At 36.4% G+C, this 22,828-nt stretch overlaps 6 protein-coding genes across 10 annotated transcripts in view; 4 read left to right on the plus strand and 2 right to left on the minus strand.

Annotated features, from left to right (window-relative positions):
• The window catches only part of LOC136340978 (uncharacterized protein C05D11.1-like), a 4,388-nt gene extending 1,879 nt beyond the window's left edge, over positions 1 to 2,509 (plus strand). For both annotated transcript variants that reach the window (XM_066285528.1, XM_066285529.1), the window contains 8 exons: positions 1 to 267; positions 322 to 744; positions 804 to 975; positions 1,027 to 1,272; positions 1,321 to 1,555; positions 1,607 to 1,793; positions 1,844 to 2,298; positions 2,351 to 2,509. In XM_066285528.1, the coding sequence (XP_066141625.1) occupies positions 1 to 267; positions 322 to 744; positions 804 to 975; positions 1,027 to 1,272; positions 1,321 to 1,555; positions 1,607 to 1,793; positions 1,844 to 2,298; positions 2,351 to 2,417 (2,052 nt within the window). In that variant the 3' untranslated portion in view covers positions 2,418 to 2,509. The remainder of the gene's footprint in view (positions 268 to 321; positions 745 to 803; positions 976 to 1,026; positions 1,273 to 1,320; positions 1,556 to 1,606; positions 1,794 to 1,843; positions 2,299 to 2,350) is intronic.
• ATPsynC (ATP synthase, subunit C) overlaps positions 1 to 14,598 on the plus strand; it is a 24,243-nt gene extending 9,645 nt beyond the window's left edge. Inside the window, exons 1-5 of one of the 2 annotated variants that reach the window (XM_066286132.1) lie at positions 11,076 to 11,194; positions 11,608 to 11,692; positions 12,978 to 13,076; positions 13,257 to 13,371; positions 14,019 to 14,598. In XM_066286132.1, coding sequence (XP_066142229.1) covers positions 11,648 to 11,692; positions 12,978 to 13,076; positions 13,257 to 13,371; positions 14,019 to 14,182 — 423 coding nt within the window. In that variant the 5' untranslated portion in view covers positions 11,076 to 11,194; positions 11,608 to 11,647 and the 3' untranslated portion in view covers positions 14,183 to 14,598. Of the gene's footprint in view, positions 1 to 11,075; positions 11,195 to 11,607; positions 11,693 to 12,977; positions 13,077 to 13,256; positions 13,372 to 14,018 lie in introns of those variants that run through there. The other variant, XM_066286133.1, reaches the window with a different exon arrangement.
• Positions 3,537 to 9,910, plus strand: Fatp1 (Fatty acid transport protein 1). Of its 3 annotated transcripts, XM_066285490.1 has the most exons (11): positions 3,537 to 3,877; positions 3,944 to 4,207; positions 4,982 to 5,301; positions 5,437 to 5,587; positions 5,945 to 6,182; positions 7,517 to 7,751; positions 7,802 to 8,003; positions 8,121 to 8,313; positions 8,366 to 8,742; positions 8,801 to 9,017; positions 9,084 to 9,910. In XM_066285490.1, exons 2-11 carry the CDS (start codon positions 4,163 to 4,165, stop codon positions 9,236 to 9,238), a joined length of 2,133 nt encoding a protein of 710 aa, XP_066141587.1. In that variant the 5' UTR covers positions 3,537 to 3,877; positions 3,944 to 4,162; the 3' UTR covers positions 9,239 to 9,910. The 3 variants fall into 3 exon arrangements, with proteins under 3 accessions (XP_066141587.1, XP_066141589.1, XP_066141588.1); XM_066285492.1 differs by lacking the exon at positions 3,944 to 4,207 and having other exon boundaries at positions 3,538 to 3,877; XM_066285491.1 differs by lacking the exon at positions 3,537 to 3,877 and having other exon boundaries at positions 3,897 to 4,207.
• Positions 14,599 to 14,761: 163 nt separating the features above from the next.
• LOC136341299 (zinc finger protein OZF-like) lies at positions 14,762 to 17,476 on the minus strand. The gene is made up of 5 exons (XM_066286107.1): positions 17,228 to 17,476; positions 16,147 to 16,738; positions 16,000 to 16,098; positions 15,834 to 15,950; positions 14,762 to 15,782 (listed from the first exon to the last, which is right to left on the minus strand). The coding sequence occupies exons 1-5, from the start codon at positions 17,369 to 17,371 to the stop codon at positions 15,328 to 15,330; spliced, it is 1,407 nt and encodes a 468-aa protein (XP_066142204.1). The 5' UTR covers positions 17,372 to 17,476; the 3' UTR covers positions 14,762 to 15,327.
• Positions 17,477 to 18,186: 710 nt separating this feature from the next.
• On the plus strand, positions 18,187 to 19,531 carry LOC136341035 (chromatin complexes subunit BAP18). The gene is made up of 4 exons (XM_066285603.1): positions 18,187 to 18,349; positions 18,657 to 18,748; positions 18,975 to 19,073; positions 19,276 to 19,531. Exons 1-4 carry the CDS (start codon positions 18,332 to 18,334, stop codon positions 19,505 to 19,507), a joined length of 441 nt encoding a protein of 146 aa, XP_066141700.1. The 5' UTR covers positions 18,187 to 18,331; the 3' UTR covers positions 19,508 to 19,531.
• Positions 19,532 to 19,566: 35 nt separating this feature from the next.
• Positions 19,567 to 22,620, minus strand: obst-A (obstructor-A). Its single transcript, XM_066285602.1, has 5 exons — positions 22,469 to 22,620; positions 20,757 to 20,954; positions 20,437 to 20,640; positions 20,167 to 20,380; positions 19,567 to 20,039 (listed from the first exon to the last, which is right to left on the minus strand). The coding sequence occupies exons 1-5, from the start codon at positions 22,515 to 22,517 to the stop codon at positions 19,982 to 19,984; spliced, it is 723 nt and encodes a 240-aa protein (XP_066141699.1). The 5' UTR covers positions 22,518 to 22,620; the 3' UTR covers positions 19,567 to 19,981.
• Between the last annotated feature and the right edge of the window lie 208 nt (positions 22,621 to 22,828).

Genomic DNA, 22,828 nt, shown 5'->3' on the forward strand with positions numbered 1-22,828 from the left:
ATTTGCTACAACTTGTATGAAAACGCGGAAACTTGCTTTTATGTGATATTCGAAGATGTACCAATTAGCAAAGTCGATAAAGTCAAACGAAGTTTGCAAGAGGAGTTAAAGCGAATACTAAATCGTCAGGACATTAATATGCAGACGTTGGAGAGCATAATAAATAAATATAAACTAGAGAATATCAGTAACATTGAGAATAGTCCGCATCAATCTATTGCTTTCATGATTATCGGGCATATGTTATACGGGAATACTAAAACGGATGTGAGTTGTGGGAAATTTACTCGTTTTGAAAGTAATTTATTGGTTGAATTGCAGTTAGAGCAGCGAGTTAACCCCCTTGAGGACTTAAATAAATTGTTAAAGGAACCAAAGAGCTTCTGGCTTGAGATTTTAGATAAATATTTTGTCAGTAATAATTATATTTCGGTTGAGTGTTACCCCAGTAAAGAGGAACAGCAAAAGATGGCTAAAGAAGAGAGAGAGAGGGTGGAGAAACAGAGAGAAAACTTGGGAGAAGTAGGACTGAAGAACAGAAAAGTTGCCCTGGAAAACGCCCTTGAATTCAATGACCGACAGCCTCCAGAGGAAATGTTAACTTCGGTCCCAATCCCCAGCATTGAATCAATTAAATATCACAATATTTCAAGGTTTAGGAGCGATAATGCCGATAAGAGGTTGGATTTGTCGAAAACCTCAATTTTCACATATTTCGACGATCTGAAGACTAGTTTTGTTTATGTAGGTGTTTTTCTAATAAAAATCCTACTTTAGCAGTGTGTTATTTTTGTATCTTGCAGCTCTACGCAATTATGGACACGTCAAATATACCCTCAGATCTAAGAATCTATCTACCGCTCCTTTTAGAAAGTTTATTGGAGCTCCCGATTGAACGAAAGGGAGTTATAGTCCCTTATGAGCAAGTGGTTGCACAATTGAACGATGATACAGTGTGCAGCAACACTTCTTTAGGTATCTCTCCTTAGTTCCGAAGAAAACTTGTTTAAAACAGCTGTGTTTTAGGCCTGGGGGCGGGGGGTTTGTTCATCTGCGGCAGTTACTCACAATCAGTGACTCTCTCTTTGCAATTAGAGACCAGTAAGTATCGAAAGGGTCTCGATTGGATTGAGGATTTGCTGTATCACACGCAATTCACGGCGGAAAGACTAAAAGTGATCGCTCTGAAAATGAGCAATGCGGTGGCTCAATCTAAACGTAGTGGCAGGAACGTTGCCTCATATGCCATGAAAAACTTATGGTATTCTAAAGGTAATACGGAAGAATTAGAAGTTTAGGTATTTCGAATGTTGTATGTAGATAGCAACGTTTATGCCAATGGGATGCTAGTTCAGAGCAAATTCCTGATTGAAGTGATCGATAAATTGAGTTCCGATGGCGCTAATGAAGTCCTAGTGAACCTGGAAAATCTAAGAACGGCCTTGACAGGCTCCGGAGATATTATTTTATATATTGCAGGCAGTTTAGACAACATCGGGGACGTTGCCGGACCTTTGAATAACTTTTTGAATTGCAATAGTCGGGAATTGCGGCCGTAAGAATTTTCAGGTGGCGTTAATACTGGAAACTATAGAGGAGCTTTTAGGCTGAAAACAATTCCAGACTTTACATTGCTGACTAATCCAGAGCGGGCCCCCATTCCGGGTTGCATTATCGGATTGGGCTGTATAGAATCGTCGTTTTACTACCAAACTTCTAAATGTTTAACCTCTTTTGATGACCCGGATTTGCCTGCCCTAATGCTCTACGTTCAGTATTTGATTCAAGCAGAGGTTGCATTTGTTATATTTGATGATGTTATCTCCTGGAAAAATTGTTATAGGGCCCCATGTGGAAACAAATCCGAGGCAAAGGCTACGCTTACCACTACAGAATCCTCGTTAAAGTTTCTGAAGGTCTCATTTATTTGATCTTAGGACGGGCCACTAATGTTCTGGGAGCCTATGAGGAATCCAAGGAAATCGTAGACAATCAGTTGTTGAAAAAAGAGTGGGATCCCACCTTAATAGAGTCAGCGAGAAGTTCTCTGGTTTTCAGTATTATCGAAGAAGAAAAGACTATAGGGAGCGTAGTGGGGCTATCGCTTCGCAGCTATTTCCAAGGTGTAGACTATACTTACAACAGAAGATTGCTGGAGGCGCTAAATAACGTGACTGTGGAAGATCTGAATGGCGTTGGAGAGCGGCACATGGCGCGTCTTTTCGACGCCAAAACGGCGAGAACGGCGTTGGTTAGCGACCCTGCGAAACTGCAAGATACCGCCGAAGGCTTTAAGAAGTATTTTATCAACAAAAAGAAATGAGAAGAGACTTAAATTCGTTGCTTTCAGGTTCGGTTTAGAACTAACTATTTCACCGTCTTTGGAGGAAAGTTACTTGAATCCAACAGGAAATTAATTTTTCTAGCACTTATTGTACTTTATATGATATTATTGTAAGTGCAAAAGCGTTCTTTTAAGTGTTATTTATTAAAAACGCACTATACCTTTTGATTGTATTTTAATTTTGAATACTTCAGCAGCAGCATTATCTATTAAGAAAATGGCGGCAGGGTTCCGTGCGTTTCGGAGATCCATGAGGAATCTCGGGAAATTGTAGGCAATCAATTGAGAATCATACCTTCATCGGCGAGTAATTCCCTGGATTTTCGTACTCGGCATTGTCCAGCATTTTCGGACTTTAAAAGAGAATAATAGAGGAGCTAGACTGATGGCATACTAACGATGCTTCGTTATTAAGTTTAGCATGCAGAGCAATTCTGTTTTTTTTTTCTAAATTATTCAAATTGGAACGTTCAAATGCCCATCAGTACCGAATATGTGGTTCTTAAATTTTACTGTACCAGCAAAAAACTACAATTTTCACGTATCACTCGTATTTTTAAAGATTTATGGAGAAGGTTAAACACATCAGATCCCATGCAAATTCTCCAGTTGGCGATAGAGAGACGTGTAGTGGTCATTTTATTTAATCAGATTAATACCAGAACTTGATGACGTTAAACAGCTTCAGTAATACATAATTAATTAAACGAGATGGGCGAAATATCTGCTTCGGTGAAGCGGATGGCCACAACAAAAACCCACCGATTCACTGCGGCCATAGGGCGTCGATGAAACGATTTGTTATTTACCATCAAGAGTACGACTGGCAACAGATTAAGATACAAAGGAACCCAAGACATGCTTCTGGTATTTTTTTCGCCCCCCTGAAATTTCTCTTTGGCCTTTTTCGCGTTGCGTCCTGTACGTATTGGTTTGCGTCAAGGAATCTACATAATTACATCACTATTTGGTATTTCCGCTGAATGTGCGATTTTACGTGAAAGAAAATATTTTCCTATGAGAAGTTTTTACGTTAACGTATAAAGTTATGGTAACATAATATTAACACATAACGATGCTTACTTTCCAACAATCGGTTATTAACAATTCTGTTAATTATCCAAAATCCAAAGTGCAAGTGGGTACCTACTAATAATTGCGGCCTGAATGACATGAATGTATTTGTATCAAGGTTCCGTTGGTCGACAACCATACGTGAACATACTTACAGGCTTCTCTGACGTGTAGCCTGTATCTGCTCATAAACAAACTCTTCGTGAACTTATAGAAAGTGTACTGTAGAATCCAGTCGTAAATTCTCTCGATTATTTGCCCACTTAGCGATGTAGAAAGCATGCAGTTTAGATTTTTATTTTCAGTCGAAACGGACAAGTGCGTTTTGCGGTTCTCATTTGGTGCGTCGAATTCCTCCTGTGCAACAGAACACACAACTGAGATTTAATATTTCGTGTTCCACAAAGAGTAGAAAAAAATTCACAGAACGGAGAGGGGGAAACAGGGAAGTCACTTAAGGTAAATAGCGACTTTTTCACAGTACCACGAATCGAACTTATCTGCTGGCCATTTATTGCCTTGCAGCTAATAGCCGAAGTACCGGTACCGTCTTTCGACCGCTTCTTTTCGTATTAATATAAGTGCAAAGTACCTACTTGCGCTGGTACTGTCTTACATTCGTAGTCGTGAAAGTACGAGAAATATCGCAACAACCTGGTGTAGGCTTAGTATGCCGTATTATGCTTGTTCTCGCAAATAAGTTACTTGTGGATAGTTCGAGCGGTTAGAAGATTACCTGGTAAAATGCACGAAACTCAACAGGATCCTACAGCGAACTCAAATATCAAGGTATGGCAATGCATTGTAAATATGTTGTGACTGTAATGAAAGTTCGAAGCTTTGGGAACGTCCTGAAGAGTGCGTTTACCTGGCTCGGGTTTAAGTCGCATTAACTCAATTCGTTTGTGTAAAAGACCCATTTTGCTCCATATGTTCAATTCCCCCATTTGGGCATTAATTGGTATGTGGATCGCAAAGGGCCTGGAAACTTCGCTGATCGACAATTTCAGTTCAGAAAATCCGGCAATGAAATTAACCTGACGCCCTGTATCTCGCAGCTACAATAATTTTAGGTCACCCTGTATATGACGCCTTGTACAATTATCGATCGAAAATAATTTCTGTATTTGCGACAGCTCAGTAATAATTTGAATAGTTTCGTGAATAAACTGGAACTTGGTCGATGTAGTAAGTAGCGAGGGAAACACGGAAAATCGTGTTATCTGAAAGCACATTTAAACGTTACGTAAAAATTTCATATTTATAGATCGCGTGTCCATGCTTTCAAATCGACAATACATAAGCAATTTAAGTTTCGTTCTTATTTATATTTAGCTTAATACATAAGGTTTTCACCCATAACTCGATACCTCAATCGATACAACAACATTCGACTTAAAACTTTAACCGAAAAACTCTTCAAGCAGCTCTCTCAATTCCCTGTTTGAGCTCATAGAGCCACTGGCGTCCACCTGTCAATGTCGTTGTCAAAATGACACAGGGGACATTTATTCGCTATTATTTTGGTGGTTTATTTTGATTTCGCTTAATGAATTTATTCAGGTACTTGTCTCGGGTACTGCGTCACGTGAAGACGACATCGAAAGCGAGCCCCGGGTCACCACTGCCAAAGGTAAAACTATCGCCAACGTCAGCACAAATCGAAAAGTTCGCAAAAGTCGGTCAGTGCGCGTTTTGATTCGCCGTCTGCTGGTCATGACCGTGGTATTAGCAGTGTTCGCAGGCCTGGGTTCCCTTTGCTGCTACCTTTTCGGATGGAAATTCTTGGCTCAGTTGGTCGTAGTAGCGGTGGTGGCCTACCTGGCTGCTGGACATTGGAGATGGTTCTATATAGCGTTCATTACAGCTCCCAGAGATATCCGGTAAGAAAGACTTGTTACAGTAAACTGGTTATGTAGGCCTCTAGGTCGAAGACGGGTTTAAGACGGCAAATCTTAGTTGTACTTCGTTTTCTTGTTTCTCGATTATTTTATCTTCATGTAGACCTTTATTTCCAGAGCTCTGTATTACTATATCAGACTTCTAATACAAGTCAAATATTTGCATAAAGGAGATTATCCGCTATGGAAGATATTTGAGAAAAACGTTAAGAGGCACCCTCACAAACCTGCAGTCTTATTCGAGGACCAAGAATGGTCTTTCATACAGGTATGCATTTCTCTTTTTTTTAAGTCTTAAAGCATGAACCTTTCTATTTTTATCATGTATAAAATTGAACTTAAAACAGTGGAATATTTAACTGCCAATTATCAATGAAAGATATTTATTGATGGTTTTGTACACAGTAATAAATTCTTCTAATATAGAGAGAGTTGTAAATTGGTATTACTTTAAAGTTGATTATATGCTAATGGAAATCAGAATTGCCGACACCATGAAAACAGACTATAAAATATTGTTATTTCAAATTTTCTACAAAGCGTTTAAACACCTAGTTTTGAAACTTAAATTAGGATACTCCGGCTACTTATCAATCCAAGAAGTTACCTGACTCCTTACCCACAGGTGGAAGAATACAGTAATAAAATAGCCAACATATTCAAGAACCATGGTTACAAAAAAGGAGACCGAGTGGCCCTTTTCCTTGAAAACAAGCCTGAATATGTGGGAATATGGCTGGGATTATCTAAATTAGGAGTGATTGTACCTTTAATAAATACAAATTTAAGACTGAATTCTTTGGTGCATTCCATCACTATAGCAAAGAGCCAGGCCGTGATATTTGGAGCTGAGTTCTCTGAAGGTAAGTCTTTATTTGCTGATGATCATTTATAATTTTTCAACAGCTATAATTCTTATTGCCATATAGGCTGAATTATTTAACATTATTTCAATTAAATGTTAATTATTCGTTATGGCACAATTATTATTGGAAAAATTCAGGGCATATTTATTATTATAGAACACTTGCTTTGAACTTTATATTATTCTCTTTTAATGCTTTAAATTAAATTTATGTGATCTCAATTATTTGTTAACTTTAAAATAAAACATGCAATAATATTTAATTCACAGTACACCATTGAACAATAGCATCTTCCGAAGCAAATATTCGTAGATTAAATAAATTTGTTATGAGATGGTTTGGAACTGCTTAGAAGTTCTATTATGCCTGAATATCGCTTACAGTTCACCCATCAGATTTAACTTCATAAGGAAGACAGTCATACAACCACGCGAGATTTTGTGAAAATCCGATAAGTGAATATGTAATCTCCGTCTTTTCGGAAATTTTAATCTTTCAGTTTTCCCTGAACTCAGTTCAGTTCTCCTTACGTGCTTGACCATTCCATCATCCTTTATGTACAGTGTGCATTTAGCGTTGTCGTCCAGATCAATTTGCACATGTGATGTCGCAGTGATAGTAACTGCTAGATATATAATCATTTGATGTATATGTATGTGGTCAAGGTTTATCAGATATGTTGTCATCTTCGCAAGGGGTTTCTCCGTTTTGGCAGTGTTTTAAATATATTCTTTGTTTGCTCAAATCTAAGTGAAACCAACAGGATGAAATCTACTATAGAAGACACAAATAAAAGACTATACTGTATTAAAAGAACAGAGTGCTATGGTTGAACATAAGGGGGAACATGGAACTAATAATAAACGCTGAGAACTTGTTGCTGGTGTTTAAAAGTAAGATCGAATGATTTAGGGCAACTAGCCATAAAGAGATTGATAATAAAAGTAGAAGAGATAACTTACTGTTCTTAAAAGTAAAAAAGTAAGAATGGAAGAAAAATATTAATTTAAAATCCCGATAAAGAAAATGACGAAAACTAGTACAGAAGCAATTCTGCAATTAAGGATTTTTGTAAAAAGGATTTTGAATGAGCATTAAATTGCACATATCTGGCTTAATTTAACCGATGCTGGATCTCTTATAGTCTAGCAAATCGCCATACGTTCCCACAAATTTGTAGTACTCCAATAAAAGCCTATTAAAGCCTATTTAATTTTAATTAGTTTTAATGACTTTAGAACCCTCAAAATGTTTATAATACGTACATATAATTTCTGCCCTTTGCCTGGCTCGCGTTTACCAGTATTTGGTATTAATAGACAATTTTTAAGCCGTCAGTGATGTGCTGGACAAAGTCGAATCCAAAGTGGCAATGTACCAGATCAATTGCAACAACAACGCAAGTTCCCAAGATGCAAGGTTCAAGAGCCTCGATTTGCTCTTGAAAGAAGCATCAATCGTCCCGCCGGAGATTAAAGAAAAAGTGGGTCATCATGATCATTTGCTCTATATTTACACGTCTGGAACAACGGGACTACCCAAAGCGGCTGTTATCAGTACTTCTCGGTATGTAGTTTTAGCGTAAAAAAGCACATTTCAATGATAAATTTCATCAGGTATTTTTTTATCGCCGGGGCTATGCATTGGTTAGGCGGTTTTCGTTCTTCAGACAGATTTTACTGCCCTCTGCCCCTGTACCATACGGCGGGTGGTTGCATGAGCATGGGGCAAATGCTCATTTACGGCTCAAGCGTTGTGATTAGAAAGAAGTTTTCAGCTTCTTTGTACTTTCCAGAGTGTCATAAATACAATTGCACTGTAAGACTTAGAAATATATATATATATTACATTTATTTTTATTTTTTATATATTTATATTTATTCATTTATATAATATATTCCAATACAGTAGGTATCATATCCGATTTTTGTTTAGGCTGCTCAATACATAGGAGAAATGTGCCGATATATATTAGCTGTGCCTCCAAAACCTAGCGATACAGAACACAATTTAAGGCTGATTTTTGGGAACGGACTACGCCCTCAGATCTGGAAAAAATTTACAAATAGATTCAATATTAAGGATGTTAAAGAATTTTACGGCGCTACAGAGGGAAATGCTAATATTGGTATACAACTTAATGATATTTTTTGTCATGATATATTATGATATTTTTACAGTTAATTTCGACAATACGGTGGGGTCTATCGGCTTCGTATCCCGTATAATTCCTCAAATATACCCGATTTCGATTATAAAAGTGGACGAACACGGGGAGCCAATAAGAAACGCACAGGGGCTTTGCCAGATTTGCAAACCTAACGAACCAGGCGTTTTTATTGGCAAAATCATCCCTAATAATCCCTCCAGGGCGTTTCTCGGTTACGTAGACGAGGAGGCCTCTAAAAAGAAGGTGGTCTATGACGTGTTCTGTAGGGGCGACAGCGCGTTTATTTCTGGGGATATTCTTATAGCCGACGAACTCGGGAATTTGTATTTTAAAGATCGGACAGGAGATACTTTCAGGTGGAAAGGTGAAAATGTGTCTACTTCTGAGGTTGTTTTTTTTTTTTTTAATCAGAAATGTGTATTTTGATTTTGGTTGTCTATTGCAGGTTGAAGCAGTTATCAGCAACTTGGTAAATTATAAAGATGTGGTAGTTTACGGAGTGGAAATTCGCGGTATGGAGGGCAGGGCCGGAATGGCCGCCCTTTACGATCCTGAAGGTTCGATAGATTTAAATCAACACTTTCTTTCTGGGCTTAAAAAGTCACTGCCGCCTTATGCTAGGCCGTTTTTTATTAGAATTCTCACTAAATTGGACCTTACAGGTGAGAAAAACATATTTTTAAAATATTTTTATTTTGCATATATCTATTTTTTAATTTTTCTCTTAGGAACTTATAAAATGAAGAAAAATGATCTTCAAAAAGAGAGTTTTGATCCCTCGAAAACAACCGACCGTATTTATTATTTAAATTCCGAAGGCAAATACGAACTTGTCACTTCGGAAGTTTTTGGCAAGATCAATTCGGGCGAGATCCGTGTTTAGGGCTCCCAAGTTCTCCTCTTTTTTAGGACATAATTTAAGCGCAGACTGACGTAGATTATAAGTAAATTTCCATGCAGATAAATGGCTATTTTTCCAGATGGATTTAAGCATTAAATAAGTATGATTGGTCCATTACTGCACCTAAAAAATATCTATCATAAAAAAGTCACTTGGTTAAATTCCTGAATACGTCTTTGATAATTTTGCTGCGCGAAAACTGCAATTTTCTTGACTGATGTGCAAAGAACTTGTGATTGCAGAATTAGGTCAAAACTCTGAGGTTTGACTTTTTTATGATAAACATTTGCTGGATAGTTACAGATCTGTTTTCCATTAGTTTAAACCGTAAAGTCGGTATCCAGGCGCTCGAACAATATTCAATATACTGTGATTTTGTTGATTTTTTAAACACAATTTTTGGTTTAGGGTAGGTGTTTTTTTGTGTATGCTTTAGGTTTCGCATTTTTTTGTTAATTGTTTATAACGGGTTTTATTTTAAAGATATTTGTACTTTCGTAATTTTTACTTACTAGATAGTACAATTTTTACATTACATTTCATACAACATAAAAGGGTTGACCGGTGGAAAATTATATTTAATTAGGACGGTATTATTTTATTTCTAGTTATTTACAATGCGTATCTCCTAATAAAAAAATTGTTAGCACCGAATCTCTTAGTTTTATTTTTTTTTAAAGTGGTTTAGCTGAGTGTTCCTTGAGAATAGTTAAGATTTTAAGATACTTTGAAGAGACAAATTTCCTCTTCAACAAAAATATCAAATGAAAGAGCAACCTCGTTACAAGTAAAATATCTACTTATTCAAATTCAGCTTAAGATTATTAGATGTCTGGTACTAAATAAAAACTAAGAATAATAATCTTTAAAAGTTTATTAATTCGTTATTAATGTAGCTTATTAAAGATATATAAAAAACATTAAAAATTTAAGAATTGCAGACTAGACATGATGGAAAAGAAAAATTTTAATTTCAAGGAAATGATTTTCTTTCTGAACATTTTGGTGAATAACTGTGTTGTGGTCACTTATGTGCGTAATCTTTTAATATTCAATTGTTAAAGTTGGTAATTTATAAAATACCACAAATGCTACATTTTCACTTTAAAATATTGTAAATGTGTATTTATTGTTTTTCAGTTTTGTCACGTCATCACACTTGATAAATGATTGTAAATATCAATTGTTTTAATGAATTATTAAAACTTAGACAACCTTTAGACTTAAACCAGGTACTAATTTTGTTATAGTATGCAACTATATAGTGCAAAAAATACTTATTTTATACGTACAAATTAATTGATAATTAATTAATAGAGGTAAAATAAGACGGCATAGACTGAAAATTTATATAAAGGTCATTTAGGTATTCGAGAGGTTCGTGCAAGGTCAGTGTATGAAACCAGAGTTATGACGACTCTACGTAATTGTCGCAAATTACGATTTCGAGTATACAATATATAGTATAAAAAACCTGCGCATTGTTAAGAAAGCGTAAACAGCTTGATTTGGCCGAGTCCCGTTAGGCACACAAATGGAAAAAATTAGAAGAATATACTCCAAGAATATACCCAACTTCCCTCCCTCATCATTATAATATTGATAATCCAATAAAAAAGTAATTTTAGCTAAAAATTGCCTCTTAAAAAGGTGAATAATTACATTTGTATTAATGTGGGACGGGAAATGAATTGGTGGATGCACAGGAATAATTGTATAAATTTTCTCTTTTTATTCAGAGAGGGCGCTCTAAAGATATGATCACGCAATAACATTTCCATTAGTTCTATAGGGTAAACTTTTGCGGCCAAATGTTTCATGTGTCAGGCACAGTTGACTTTGACGTATGCGTCAAAAGCGAATCAATGGCATTCGATGCTTTCCCCTCCCTCTGCAGTCTGTTACGTGATACGTGGGTGAACGGCGGTGAAGAAAATTGTGAGTAAAAAATCTATTTTTTTTCTAATAGTCCTGTACCATCCTCTAAATTCCCCACTAAATTTAGTGTTTAAAGTAAATGAAAATTCCACAGCAAATAGAATTTTATACAAAAATCCGGCAAATTTTGTGCAATTTTCCCCATAAAAATCCGGTCGCCATTGTAACCGCCATTGATCCATTCGGATATTTTCCCAAAGTCTCTAATTTCCTATTGTCAAACTAAACGTTAAGCTCGCTTATTCCTTTATAATAATACTTCCCAGATTTAAACCCTAAACGATTATTTCAATTCCTGAATCTAAATTCGACCCATTATGTTACGTAATACCCAATCGTAAACTTTAACTAGACCGTAGTTTGTACAGTTCACTTCACGACCTCGCAAGGGTAAAGTGCCTCCTGTTTTTTAGGCTTCGATCCACTCCAACTTCATAAAATACATTAGTCAAAATGTTCGCTGCCGCTAGACTGATTGCCCCAGCTGCCAGGACTGCTGTAAGTAGATAATTTTCAATTTTTAAGGCCCTTTTCCTACGCCCAAAACTTGTGTTCAGGATTATATAACAACCTTCTGCCTTAGGTATCAAAGTCTATGCCAAATCTTAATGCATGACAATTCCATTTTTTGGATATTTGCTTTGGAACTTGATTGAATGAGAGTTACATAATATCGACAAAACATCTTGACTTTTCTTATTTAACTTCACATTTTCTCATAAGGTGACCCATTTCTAATGCCTCAAAATACCTCCAATGTATTAATAAGCAATGGAGAGTTATTTTTAATTGATTATATAACAATTTATGTAACTACATGACATAGGACATATGTAATTGAAACTTCTCTTTGTTACATTTTTTTAATTGTGCATCCTAAAATTAATCAGTTCAAAAGATCTGTTTCCTAATACCAATTTTTTTAAATGTACCATTCTTAGAGGGTGTGTTAAGATCGATTTTTTATTAATATAAGGTGCCCTAAAATGAGACAAATTTTTCAGGGTGTTATTGTATGGCAAAAAAGTTCATTTAAATACATAGATTCTGAGGGTGATTGAGTGGCCCCTGAAGATGGTTTTTTTTTGTCAGTTTAAAAGAAGTAAATCGTTTTTAAGTAGTATAGAATTTAAATATGCTACCCACACTCCACTAATTGGCAGATTCATGCATAAAAGTTCCAATTTCTAAACCTTTCAAGAAAATAATTGTTTTAAATTAGTCATTAGCACAGGTGATAATGCTTAAAGTTTGGGACCATTAAATTAAAGACAAATAATTTTTATTTGTTATCTGCATGATTTGAATCCACATGTAGAAGGTGTTCAAAGGCAAATGCAAAATCTCTTAATTTGAATTTAAAAAATCCAAAATAGTCGTGTGGCATAATTTTAAACTAGTCTAGCTCCCTTAATGCCCGTTACCATCCACGTTTATATCAAATTTTTTGCTATGCAATAATCCACTAAAATATCTGTATCTAATCTTTGGATTCCCTGTGTAGGTGACACCTTGTGTGCCACTATTTCAAAATATGGGAAAACTGAAAGTAATTACAAAAAATGTCATTATGGTTCTTTTTAAAAATTATTGTCAAATCTGATTAAGATTTACCATTAAAACGGCCTATTTGACACGTTTATTTTAATTAATCAGAACACTAGAAAGCTTATATATATATATATATGATCGATATCACCATTGACGATTAAAAAAATATATTATTTTAAGATTTATAACTGCAGTGCTAAACATCTATATGAAAATTTCCTGTGTTTCTTAGATCCTGAGCAACTCAAAACAGTACCTCAGGCCTCTGAGCAGTGCAGTCACCCAAAACCAGTCTTTAGTGCAAACTGTGCAGCAACATCAACAAAAACAGGTATGATAGAATCTGAGAGATTCTTGCCTTTTACCCAACAGGCTTTTCATGATGATATTATTTAATGCCATTGATTTATCAGTGATATATTAACTTCCTTGGATGTCTGACGCCATTAAAATTTCGTTAAAAATTGTCCTTACATTAATATGGAATAGTGAGGATTTCTCGGTTATTTAGGCCAATTTGTTACCTGCAATCAGAGGTCTCCAGACCAGCCCAGTGTCAAGAGACATTGACTCTGCGGCCAAATTCATCGGAGCCGGAGCTGCCACCGTAGGAGTAGCTGGTTCTGGTAAGTAAAATATAAATTTGTGTTTGTATTTTCTGTGCTTGCTTTTGTTTGATTAATCTGTAATCTCCGGTTTAGATAGCCAAATGTACTAATACCTAACTTCCCTCGTATAACCAGCACTAAATTTTAGGTGTGGGAATAGAAATAATGTTTGGTTCATTCATTGTTGGCTATGCCAGAAATCCCTTGTTAAAGCAGCAGCTTTTCTCTTATGTAATTTTTGGGTTAGCCCTGTTTGAAACCACAGGGCTTTTCACCTTTATAATAGCTATATTGTTGATTGGGCTTTAGTTTATTATTCGTCCGCGTCCATTAAATCGTCCGTTGGAGTGTATTTGTGCATTTCGGTTCACATACAACATCAACTCTCCAGCTTGTAGTTTTAAGAAGTTCAGTTGAAAATAGCCCATATGCAGCACTTCATTTGTAAATAATATAAAAATAAATGTAGAATAAGATCATCATTTTCACAGCATGTGCTTGGATTCTTTTACCTATTTGTTGTTTAGTTTCACTTATTATTAAGTTACTACTAACGAAGATAAGTATGCATTATTATGTTTTTGATTGTTTGTTTGTTTTTTTCATTTATAAATTATTGTATGTTTTTTTTGGTGAAATTCTAATCGATTTTCAATTACTTTCAGGTGCTGGTATTGGGACTGTATTTGGTTCCCTAATCATTGGTTATGCCAGGAATCCCAGCCTAAAACAACAGCTTTTCTCTTATGCCATTTTGGGTTTCGCCCTGTCTGAAGCCATGGGTCTATTCTGTCTCATGATGTCCTTTTTGTTATTGTTCGCCTTCTAAGAAGGGCATTTATACATTAATCCATCTACGTTACGTATGTACCGCCCTAAATATTTTTTTTATTACAATCCGTTCCGTTTGTACTGCGTTATGAGTGCGTGAAGTGACTATAACGTTGTACGAGCGATAAGTACTCCACGTTAAGACTCTAAATGGGAGTAAATTAGACTAGGACAAGTATATGATTTCACTCGAGAGACTTTGGGCTTATTATTTACTTGGGTCTTGAATCATATATTTGTTTCAGCTTAGGAAACTTCTCATGGTACGACATTGATTTGAAAAGCGTATTGTACACGGTTCATAGAAACGTTAGCGAAAGATCTTAAATGTATCATGTTCTATCCATTTTCATTCACTACGGAGCGAAATAAACTCTAGTTATATTTCAATAAAATACTGTTTTTGGTTTTTTACTAGTGCCTTTGTTTTCTTTCCCAACTCTTTGGAGTTTTTGATCAAGAAACAGACTCATTTACCATCATCAAAAACTCTTATTTCGTACAACATATTTGGTTGACGTTTGAGTCGACCTTGATGTGGGTGGGTCATCCTGAAATGGGTTTCAAAATAAGTATATACAAACTTAAATTAAATTTATTGATGTTTCATTCGTATATGTACGATTTATAAGTGAAAAATTAAATAAATAAGTACAATGGTGTTAAACATTTGCAAAAATCATATTTAAGGGTATAAGTTTATATATAAAAAAATTTGTTGATTAAACCGCGATTAAAGCATAAACCTCTTCACAGTGTAAAAGTTTTAAACAGGTGCCTTTTTGAAAATTCACGAAATGTTGGAAAATCGTTTACCATTTCAAAATTTTCAGTAAGTGACACAGGCTCAAGGAAAAACAATATGGAAAAATGTGAAACCGTTTAAAAACTTATAGATTTTTTTTATATGTCTATAAAAAAATTCCAAACCTATAGGAATTTGATTTAATACTTTTTGTCCGAACATGTAACAAAAAGCTAGTGGGGTAGAGGAAACGACGACTTACTAACCATGGTCAACATGGTTCACCACCTTTCAAATAAAAAGTAAAATGACGTTCCCCTTTAGGCATCAACTCTAACGAATGTTGTAAAACCCTTACCCTCCTTTCTCTTAAAAATCCAAATGGCACGAAACAATTCTTAAATTGAGGGAGGCACCTCTGTAAATTTGAGTGCCAAGATGTTTTCCTCATCTTCAACAAATACCTCTTCTTTATGTCTCTTCTTATATACCACCTTTCCATTTTCAGCCTTGGGTCTTTGGTGAGTCTTTTTGTGCGACTTTAAGGCAGAGTTTTGTCGGAATAACTGCCCACATTCACTGCATTTATAAGGTTTTTCTCCTGTATGAATTCTCAGATGGGAATTCAAATCATTGGACTGAGTAAATGCTTTCTTGCAAATCTCACAGACGTATGGTTTTTCTCCAGTGTGGATCCTTCTGTGCCGACTCAAAATTCCAGACCTAGAAAATTTTAATCTGCAATATTCGCACTCATACGGCTTCTCACCGGAATGGATTCTTTTGTGTTTGATTAGTGAAGAGGAGGTGGTAAAACCCTTTCCGCAGGAGTCGCAGACAAATGGTCTTGCACCTAGAACAAATCTAGTTAAATTTGAGATTTAATAGATTTTTTTTCATCAACCTGTATGCTTTCTGTGGTGCGTATGCAGCTCTCCTTTACTCGCAAAACCATGCCCGCAAATGGTGCAGATGTGAGATTTTATTCCACTGTGTCTCACTTGATGCTGCCGTAAATTACCTGTATACATTTTGGTAGCAAACTATACTGGGGTCCCAGAAATACTTACCTAACTGATTGAATCCTTTACCGCAAGTCGAACACAAATAAGGCTTCTCTCCATTATGAGTTCGCATGTGGTCTTTCAAATTTGAAATTTGCCTGAAAGCTACAACTAATTGTTGTTGCGACATCCTGTAGATTCTCATCTACTTACACTTCAGGCAAATGTCGCAAGCATACGGTTTCTTAGTTGAAGGTTTCTTGATTTTAACTACGTTTCTAATGCGCAATAAGTGCTTTTTGAGACCCTGTTTAGTTTTGAACATTTTGCTACAGTGATCGCAAAAGTACTCGTCTTTCAATTCTAATAAGTTATCAGTTATTATATGTTGATTTTCCATGATATTGTCCGAACTGAATTTCTGCATTTTACGGTTTTCATCAGGCTTTACGACGGGATTATTATGCTGATGGAACAGAGACTCTTCAAGCAAATCTATTCTCTCACATTTAACTTCAATATCCTCATTTAAACAAGGTCTTTCATACTCGCTTGCAGAATTCACATTTTCACTTTCTGATTTTTCAGCTTTTGTGTTTTTTCTGCGTCTTAAAACTATCTCTTTCTTGTCCAATTTTGGATCATTTTTACTTCCAGTCAGAGTCACTATTTTATCTTTATCAATAAGCCTTTTTCTAAGAATTTTATCACTGTTTTCTATTTGAGTTTTGAAGAGGTATATTGCAACGACTTGCTCAGAGCAGGATGTGCAAATTTGACTTGGTAGACCATCATTTGAAGCTATCTGCAAGGAAAGAATGTTTGCTTTAAGCCTTAATGACGATGAGTTAAGTATGATCAGATTAAGTAAAACTGGTTATAACTTTAAGCCTTGTTTTGCCACTTTTAGTCCAGTTTGACTAATATGAAGTTTCATTAATGAAACTGTATTCTGCTATGCCATTAAAATAAATGGAAATCTAAAACGGTCAGTTATCATTTTTTGTCGTAAAGTAACAGCTGTTTGTATAACCAGCTAGGAAATGCATATTTTTATTGAACAAGTGGAATTCCACTGGATAAATTTAGAGAGGTACTGCAACATAATACAAGTTTATATTGAAATACATTGCCATTAAGATAACAAATTATTCAAGTAGCTAGGTTTTCAATGAAAACCTTGAGCAACACAACAAATACCTCCGTACAAATAAGTAAAATAAAATTATTGAGGAGGGTTTATTGAAATATTACATTCGATGCTCCTCGACCCTTGCAAATGAATTGTTCTTACCTGAACAGCACTAAAAGAGCAAATCATCTGGCAAATAGATAAAGCAGCTTTTTCAGGACCCTCTAACTGTATTAGGGCAAAAAGTGTTCTAAACGTTTCCCCTGTCTCCGAGAGACAAATTCTGCACATTTTATTTTCTTCCATGGCTCGTGCACGCTGAAAATTGAACGAATTTTACAGCTTAAATCTCAATTGGTAAATTCCTATCGACTTCAAGATTTCTTGAACTCTAACAAAATATGTTGAGGTTAGAGATCCTTGAGGGGAAACTGGGAGAAATAGAGATGTCGTCACTGGTAAAGTAACTGTAACGCACAAAAACAAGTTACTCGAATTTAGTATTATCGATAACAGTTACCAATTGACTGTAACAAACATTTAAGAGTTCTTATGGTTATAGTGAAGCAAAATTTCCGTATATCTACCTGAAAGGCAGAGTGTCAACGACGGTCAACGCGTGCAATAAAAATTTTACAAAGAGACCACGGAGATTTGAAAGAGAACGTGAGTTCTCTTATGCATATAACATTGTTACTTTATTATGTTATTAATTTCATAACAATATCGCGGATTAACATGAATATCATTATTGCAGTTGCTGTTCATGTTATTATGCTTAAAGGTAGGCGTTTAAAGTCCCATCAGAATGATTCTTGTTAGTCTTTTTACAAGACTATTTCCACCCTATCGCATTAGGTATCTTTCTAGAGAATATCTGATTTTTTCCTTCTTTGCTGCATTTGGGAAAAATCCATTTGATTGAACGTACTCTAGCATAACCTGGAGGTAACAAAACATTAATTTTCTCTGTTGTCTTCTCTATCGCCGCAGTCGTCAGTTCGCAGTATCAATAGATTCTATAATCCCCTAATAGTCTGCTTTAAATACACGTTATTTTTGGACGTTCCTGTAAGCAACGGTTACAACTGCACATCTGTAATTGTCACTGCAGCCATTTCCCGCATTCCCGCCATGACGCTTTTAACAATCTTCACTTAACCTCACTAAATTAATTCAGAAGCAATGATCATAAATTATTAAAAATAGCGTTAAAAACTGTGAGAAGTGCATTAAAAGTAGTTGAAATAGTTAATAGAAGTGACAATGAGTTCGGCGAGTAAGGTAAGCCACCGCAACAAATATTGAATGTGGAATATGCAGTTTTGTTTTGTGGCACTTTTAATTGTATTTTACATAAAATCCCCTATTGTTACCTATAACTGCTTGATTTAAGCCCTTTTCCCAACGCAATATGTGAAAGACAACTAAATACTTCACAAAAATTCTTGACTACCCATTTACTGAGCCTCAGGATAATATTTATTTACTACTGAAAAACAAGTCATTTATATCTATAAACAATGCTAAAACATTTAAATCTTAAGTTTTGCTATACCACGAAAAGGTATATTGTAAAGTTGAATTACAGGTTGGGGAAATTTTCACTGCTGCAGGGCAGGCTTTTAACAGGCTTGGAGATTTGACCATGCAGCTACATCCTAATTCAGATTCACCCACTGGGTAAGCAGATATAAGTCCTGACCTGTAGAACCTCTTCCATGTCAATTTTTTGCTAAGAAAGCTTCAAATAATCAGGAGTTGTCCTTATCCATTAACACATTCCTTATGCCCTAAATCTCCTTTAGAATTTGAGTTAATTAAAAGCCATAAGATTCTTCCTTAAAGCAACTAAAAATTCTCTCTAATTCTCACTGGGTCTCCCTTATTTTTATGTATAAACATGCAGGAAATGGACAGACGAAGAAATTGAAATGCTTCGGCAGGTCGTTAAACAGTTTTCAGATGGATTAAATCAAATTAGCGAACATATCAAATCTAGAACCGTGTAAGTAAATCTTCTTCCAACAATGATGGTGGCCAAACTATCCACAAATATCAAGTTTTTCCCAGAAATTTCATACACTTATCCTTGGTCTGTTTTCCTCTTGGTGTCCCTAATAATGTAGTCTTCAATTTTTCTTCTGTTTTTTAATGGATATTGGTCACCAATGCCGCACTTGAAGCTGTATTCGTCCCCTTAATCCCAGGTCTCAAATTCGAACTGCCCTTAAAAAAAAAGCCTTTGAAGATGCTGGTTTGCCAGTGCGACAAGTGGCTCAACCTATGACCACCATTCAAACGCAACCCTCACAGCAATTAATGAAACAAGAGGTGACTTTGAATATGCTGAATGCAGCAGAATCTGAGGTGGACGTCGAAGGCTTGCACGAGGATGTAAAACTGGAGTTTGATGGCAGTAATGAGGAAGTGTCAACTTAGAGATTAAAATTTTTTTACCATAAACTGAATGGTTTTATTTATTAATGAAACAAATAATATTTTGAAATTTTTTATTGAAGCATTATACAACTACATGCAAAAGTTGCATAAAAGTCATATAAGGCAGGTTCCAACCCACCAGGAAACTCTCAGATTGGTTTATGAATCCTTCTGAGCAAGCCAGTTGCTCATTTCAAGCTTAGATCTGCACTATGAGTTGTCCAGAAGGATTATCGAACATTTCTGTGATAGTCTCCTGAAGGGCTGAAACAAACCTAGTGGCTTTAATATTTGGTAGGTAAACTCCTTGCAAAATTAAATACATAATTTGAGCCTCAAAACTGAACGTGAACTCAAAGCTGAGATCTCGAAAACCTATCTGAGTAGCTTATGTCCTAGGGTACAAAAATATTAATATTATATAACATCGATTCAAGGAATAATGTCCTCTCTGTTGGAAGGTAATCACTTCCTCTAGGCTTTCTTTGAGGGTTTTGCTTGTGCAGCTGGGTCGTCCTTGTACCAGTCCTCACTGTAAGAAAAATTAGTATTTTGAGAGGCTTTTCATGGTTCTATTAGTTCAAATTTGTCATGTAGTAACGGCAGCTTTGTGGTGATTTTCCTACATTTGCTCTACTGTATTTTATTAACAGACTTACCATCCTGCTACATTCTCAGGTGCGTCACACCTTTGTGATTCTTCGTTGTAAACTTCCCCTACTGTGCACCCCAAGTCTCGTGGTTCTACCCCATTTAAACACACGTAGAACCGTTGACAATCAGTAGGATGAGCATATTTGGGGTGCACCGCTAGGTTGCCATTGGCGTCTTTCTGGGCTTCTTTGGGGCACTGAAAGCCGTCCTTCAAGATGTCTGTGACGTTCAAAAAAATGTAAAATGTTTCCATTTGAATGTATTTGAGCTCTTACTGCTGGTTTCTCTGCATCCCTGTCTTCCCGCAGTGTCGGGCCACACACAGGTGCCCGAGAACTCGTCGAAGTGAAGTCCATTGGTACAAGTGATTTCGGTGAAGTCTCCTTCGATGCAGTTGTAGAATTTGTTACACACAGTCGGATCTTCGTGGGCGAAAAATCCGTTTCTTCGGGGGCATGGGCCTTTGGGCTGAGCCGCCTCTGCGGTTAATTAACAATAATGAACCAAAAACCACAAATTCAAACACCTTTCTCTACTTGTGCGTCTGTTTTCTCCTTTTTTACTCAAGGAATTTTGTGTTATTATTGAAACTTACGTAATTCGGTTCGGTCTCCACAGTCTACGTTGAATGGTTGGTCGCACTTGTTTCTCTTCCTGATGAGGGGGTCGAAAACTAGACCATCAGGACATAGTTTGGCTGCAGCTTCTCCCTCCACGCATTCGTAGTATTTGTCGCATTGTCTCGGATCCTCGTATTGGCCGTCTTTGGGCGGACATTTGAACCCTTGACCGTCTGCAACAAAACGAGAATTGTAGTTTCGAAATCGGAAGGCGTTCTGAGTAATGTTTTGTAGTGGCACGACTCAAGACACTTTCCCTCTTCCTTGAAGCTGAAGAGAGTTATTTCAGCCCAAGGGAAATAGCTTTATGTTCGTTTATTGAGGACCCTTCTTTGACTCTCTTGAGCACAGAAATTTCTATGTAGCATCATTCTCCGATTTAAGCCGCCGCTCTATTCTTTCCAGCTAAACGATTTTTTCGAGTTGGAAGAACGTTATCAGTCTTGTCTCTCAGTGGAAGACTTTTCCTTTGAGTTTCTTGGATCATACAATTTTTCTGGAATAACGAAAAATTCCAAGTAATATTCCGTTCTTCCCTCCTATCTTGCGGCGATCAGATTCAAAACACTTGGTTTACTACAAGCTTTTGCAGAAGCGTTCACGATTTTTTTAAGTTTCTAAAATGTTTATGGGAGCTTTGGTTCATTTCCGGAAAATTCTAAATTTCGCTCTTTATCTCTAAGATTAAGCAGAATTCAAGGTTCGCCGGCCAGTTTTTCCAACTCTTGGAGTACCGGAAGTTTCGTGGAAGGCCGGACGAGTTTCTGGAAAATTATAGATTTGTTTCGTCGATCTCTGAGTTAAACCGTGGTTTATTAAATAACGTTCGGGACGATGAGAATTATTCAAAATGTTTGGGACAAGCCACACGAGTTTCTGGAATGCTCGAGATATTGCTTTCACGCTCCGAGCATAACGGTAAAATTCGTGGCTCCGACCAGAGAAGGCCTGATGTCACTACAACTCCCCGATCCTTTAGGATCTTCCAGAACTTTCGAGAATTTCGAAGGTACTCGTCACAAGTCTCCGAGTTGGACCCCTTGGAACATCCGAAGGTTTGCGCAGTTTTCCGCCGGAACTTTCTATAGACGTGCAAAAATTAAGACATTTCCAATAAAACGCCCATTTCTTCATCTTCTTCTTCACATTAGAAATTCAAATTGATTGCCAATCAGTTTCTTATGCCCACAATCAAAACCCAATTCTGCGGTTATGAATGACATTTAATGGTAATGTTAATAATTCATAAATAACCCATTACAAGGTATCTCAGCGGTGATATTCACTTATGTAATTCTTCGATAGTGAAAGTTCGCTTTTTGCAACGTGAAAACCAGTGTTAATCTGCTCATCGAATTGTGCGATTTAATGACACTCCTTTCGTGATTAAAATGACAAACGATGGTACCGCTCTTGTGACCTTTCGGGTACCATTTTCCCATCGCCGCGCTGGATTAATTAACAGTAGATTCAAGGAGGTATGACTCGACAGTCACTCCCTTTAAATGACGTTGAATTTATTTTACGAGATATTCCGACAAATTACCGGCCGAACGTGTGCAATAAAGACGCATATATTGATTATCTAATAATAAGAAAGTTTAATCATTTCGAGAGCCTCTCACGCACAATCAAAATGTTGGTAAAAAAAAACACTAGGGGAAAAAAGTAAAATCGTGGTACTTACGAGCACCCAGGACGAGCCCGGCGATGGTGGCTAACACGAGTAACTTCATTCTGCTTTCTTATATCACAATCTGTTGTAAAGTAAAAGTGAACAGACAAGTCCGCCTTATAAGACCGACCTCTTTGCACTGAAGGAGAAACGAATATATTTTAATATTTAACTGTTACCTTGGTTCTTTGACCAGAAGAATAGCCAATCGGGTGGCGGCAATTCGATTTCCGTTTAGTGCGGAATGTCAAATTTTGTCCGCACGCCGATAATGCAGTTTTTAATTGCGGCAATTTAACGTTAGGGAGGTCAGATGAAGTGGAAAGTTTACATAAACAGCTACGTGTGTTCTCAAGAAAGGAATTTCTAACC

The sequence above is a fragment of the Euwallacea fornicatus genome, chromosome 9, assembly GCF_040115645.1.
Source record: "Euwallacea fornicatus isolate EFF26 chromosome 9, ASM4011564v1, whole genome shotgun sequence".
NCBI classification, from domain to species: domain Eukaryota; kingdom Metazoa; phylum Arthropoda; class Insecta; order Coleoptera; family Curculionidae; genus Euwallacea; species Euwallacea fornicatus.

What these genes read in the sequence shown, in the direction of transcription:
- Fatp1 (XM_066285490.1), top strand. Translation starts at nt 4,163, where the DNA reads ATGCACGAAACTCAACAGGATCCTACAGCGAACTCAAATATCAAG. An exon ending in AAGAATGGTCTTTCATACAG is followed by an intron (nt 5,588 to 5,944) that starts GTATGCATTTCT and finishes CCTTACCCACAG; the next exon opens with GTGGAAGAATACAGTAATAA. An exon ending in TGGAGCTGAGTTCTCTGAAG is followed by an intron (nt 6,183 to 7,516) that starts GTAAGTCTTTAT and finishes ACAATTTTTAAG; the next exon opens with CCGTCAGTGATGTGCTGGAC.
- LOC136341299 (XM_066286107.1), bottom strand. Translation starts at nt 17,371, where the DNA reads ATGGAAGAAAATAAAATGTGCAGAATTTGTCTCTCGGAGACAGGGGAA. An exon ending in TTGCGACATTTGCCTGAAGT is followed by an intron (nt 16,099 to 16,146) that starts GTAAGTAGATGA and finishes AATTAGTTGTAG; the next exon opens with CTTTCAGGCAAATTTCAAAT. An exon ending in GCACCACAGAAAGCATACAG is followed by an intron (nt 15,783 to 15,833) that starts GTTGATGAAAAA and finishes GATTTGTTCTAG; the next exon opens with GTGCAAGACCATTTGTCTGC.
- LOC136341035 (XM_066285603.1), top strand. An exon ending in AATTCAGATTCACCCACTGG is followed by an intron (nt 18,749 to 18,974) that starts GTAAGCAGATAT and finishes ATAAACATGCAG; the next exon opens with GAAATGGACAGACGAAGAAA. An exon ending in CATATCAAATCTAGAACCGT is followed by an intron (nt 19,074 to 19,275) that starts GTAAGTAAATCT and finishes CCTTAATCCCAG; the next exon opens with GTCTCAAATTCGAACTGCCC.
- obst-A (XM_066285602.1), bottom strand. Translation starts at nt 22,517, where the DNA reads ATGAAGTTACTCGTGTTAGCCACCATCGCCGGGCTCGTCCTGGGTGCT. An exon ending in GGGATGCAGAGAAACCAGCA is followed by an intron (nt 20,381 to 20,436) that starts GTAAGAGCTCAA and finishes TGAACGTCACAG; the next exon opens with ACATCTTGAAGGACGGCTTT. An exon ending in CCTGAGAATGTAGCAGGATG is followed by an intron (nt 20,040 to 20,166) that starts GTAAGTCTGTTA and finishes TTTTTCTTACAG; the next exon opens with TGAGGACTGGTACAAGGACG.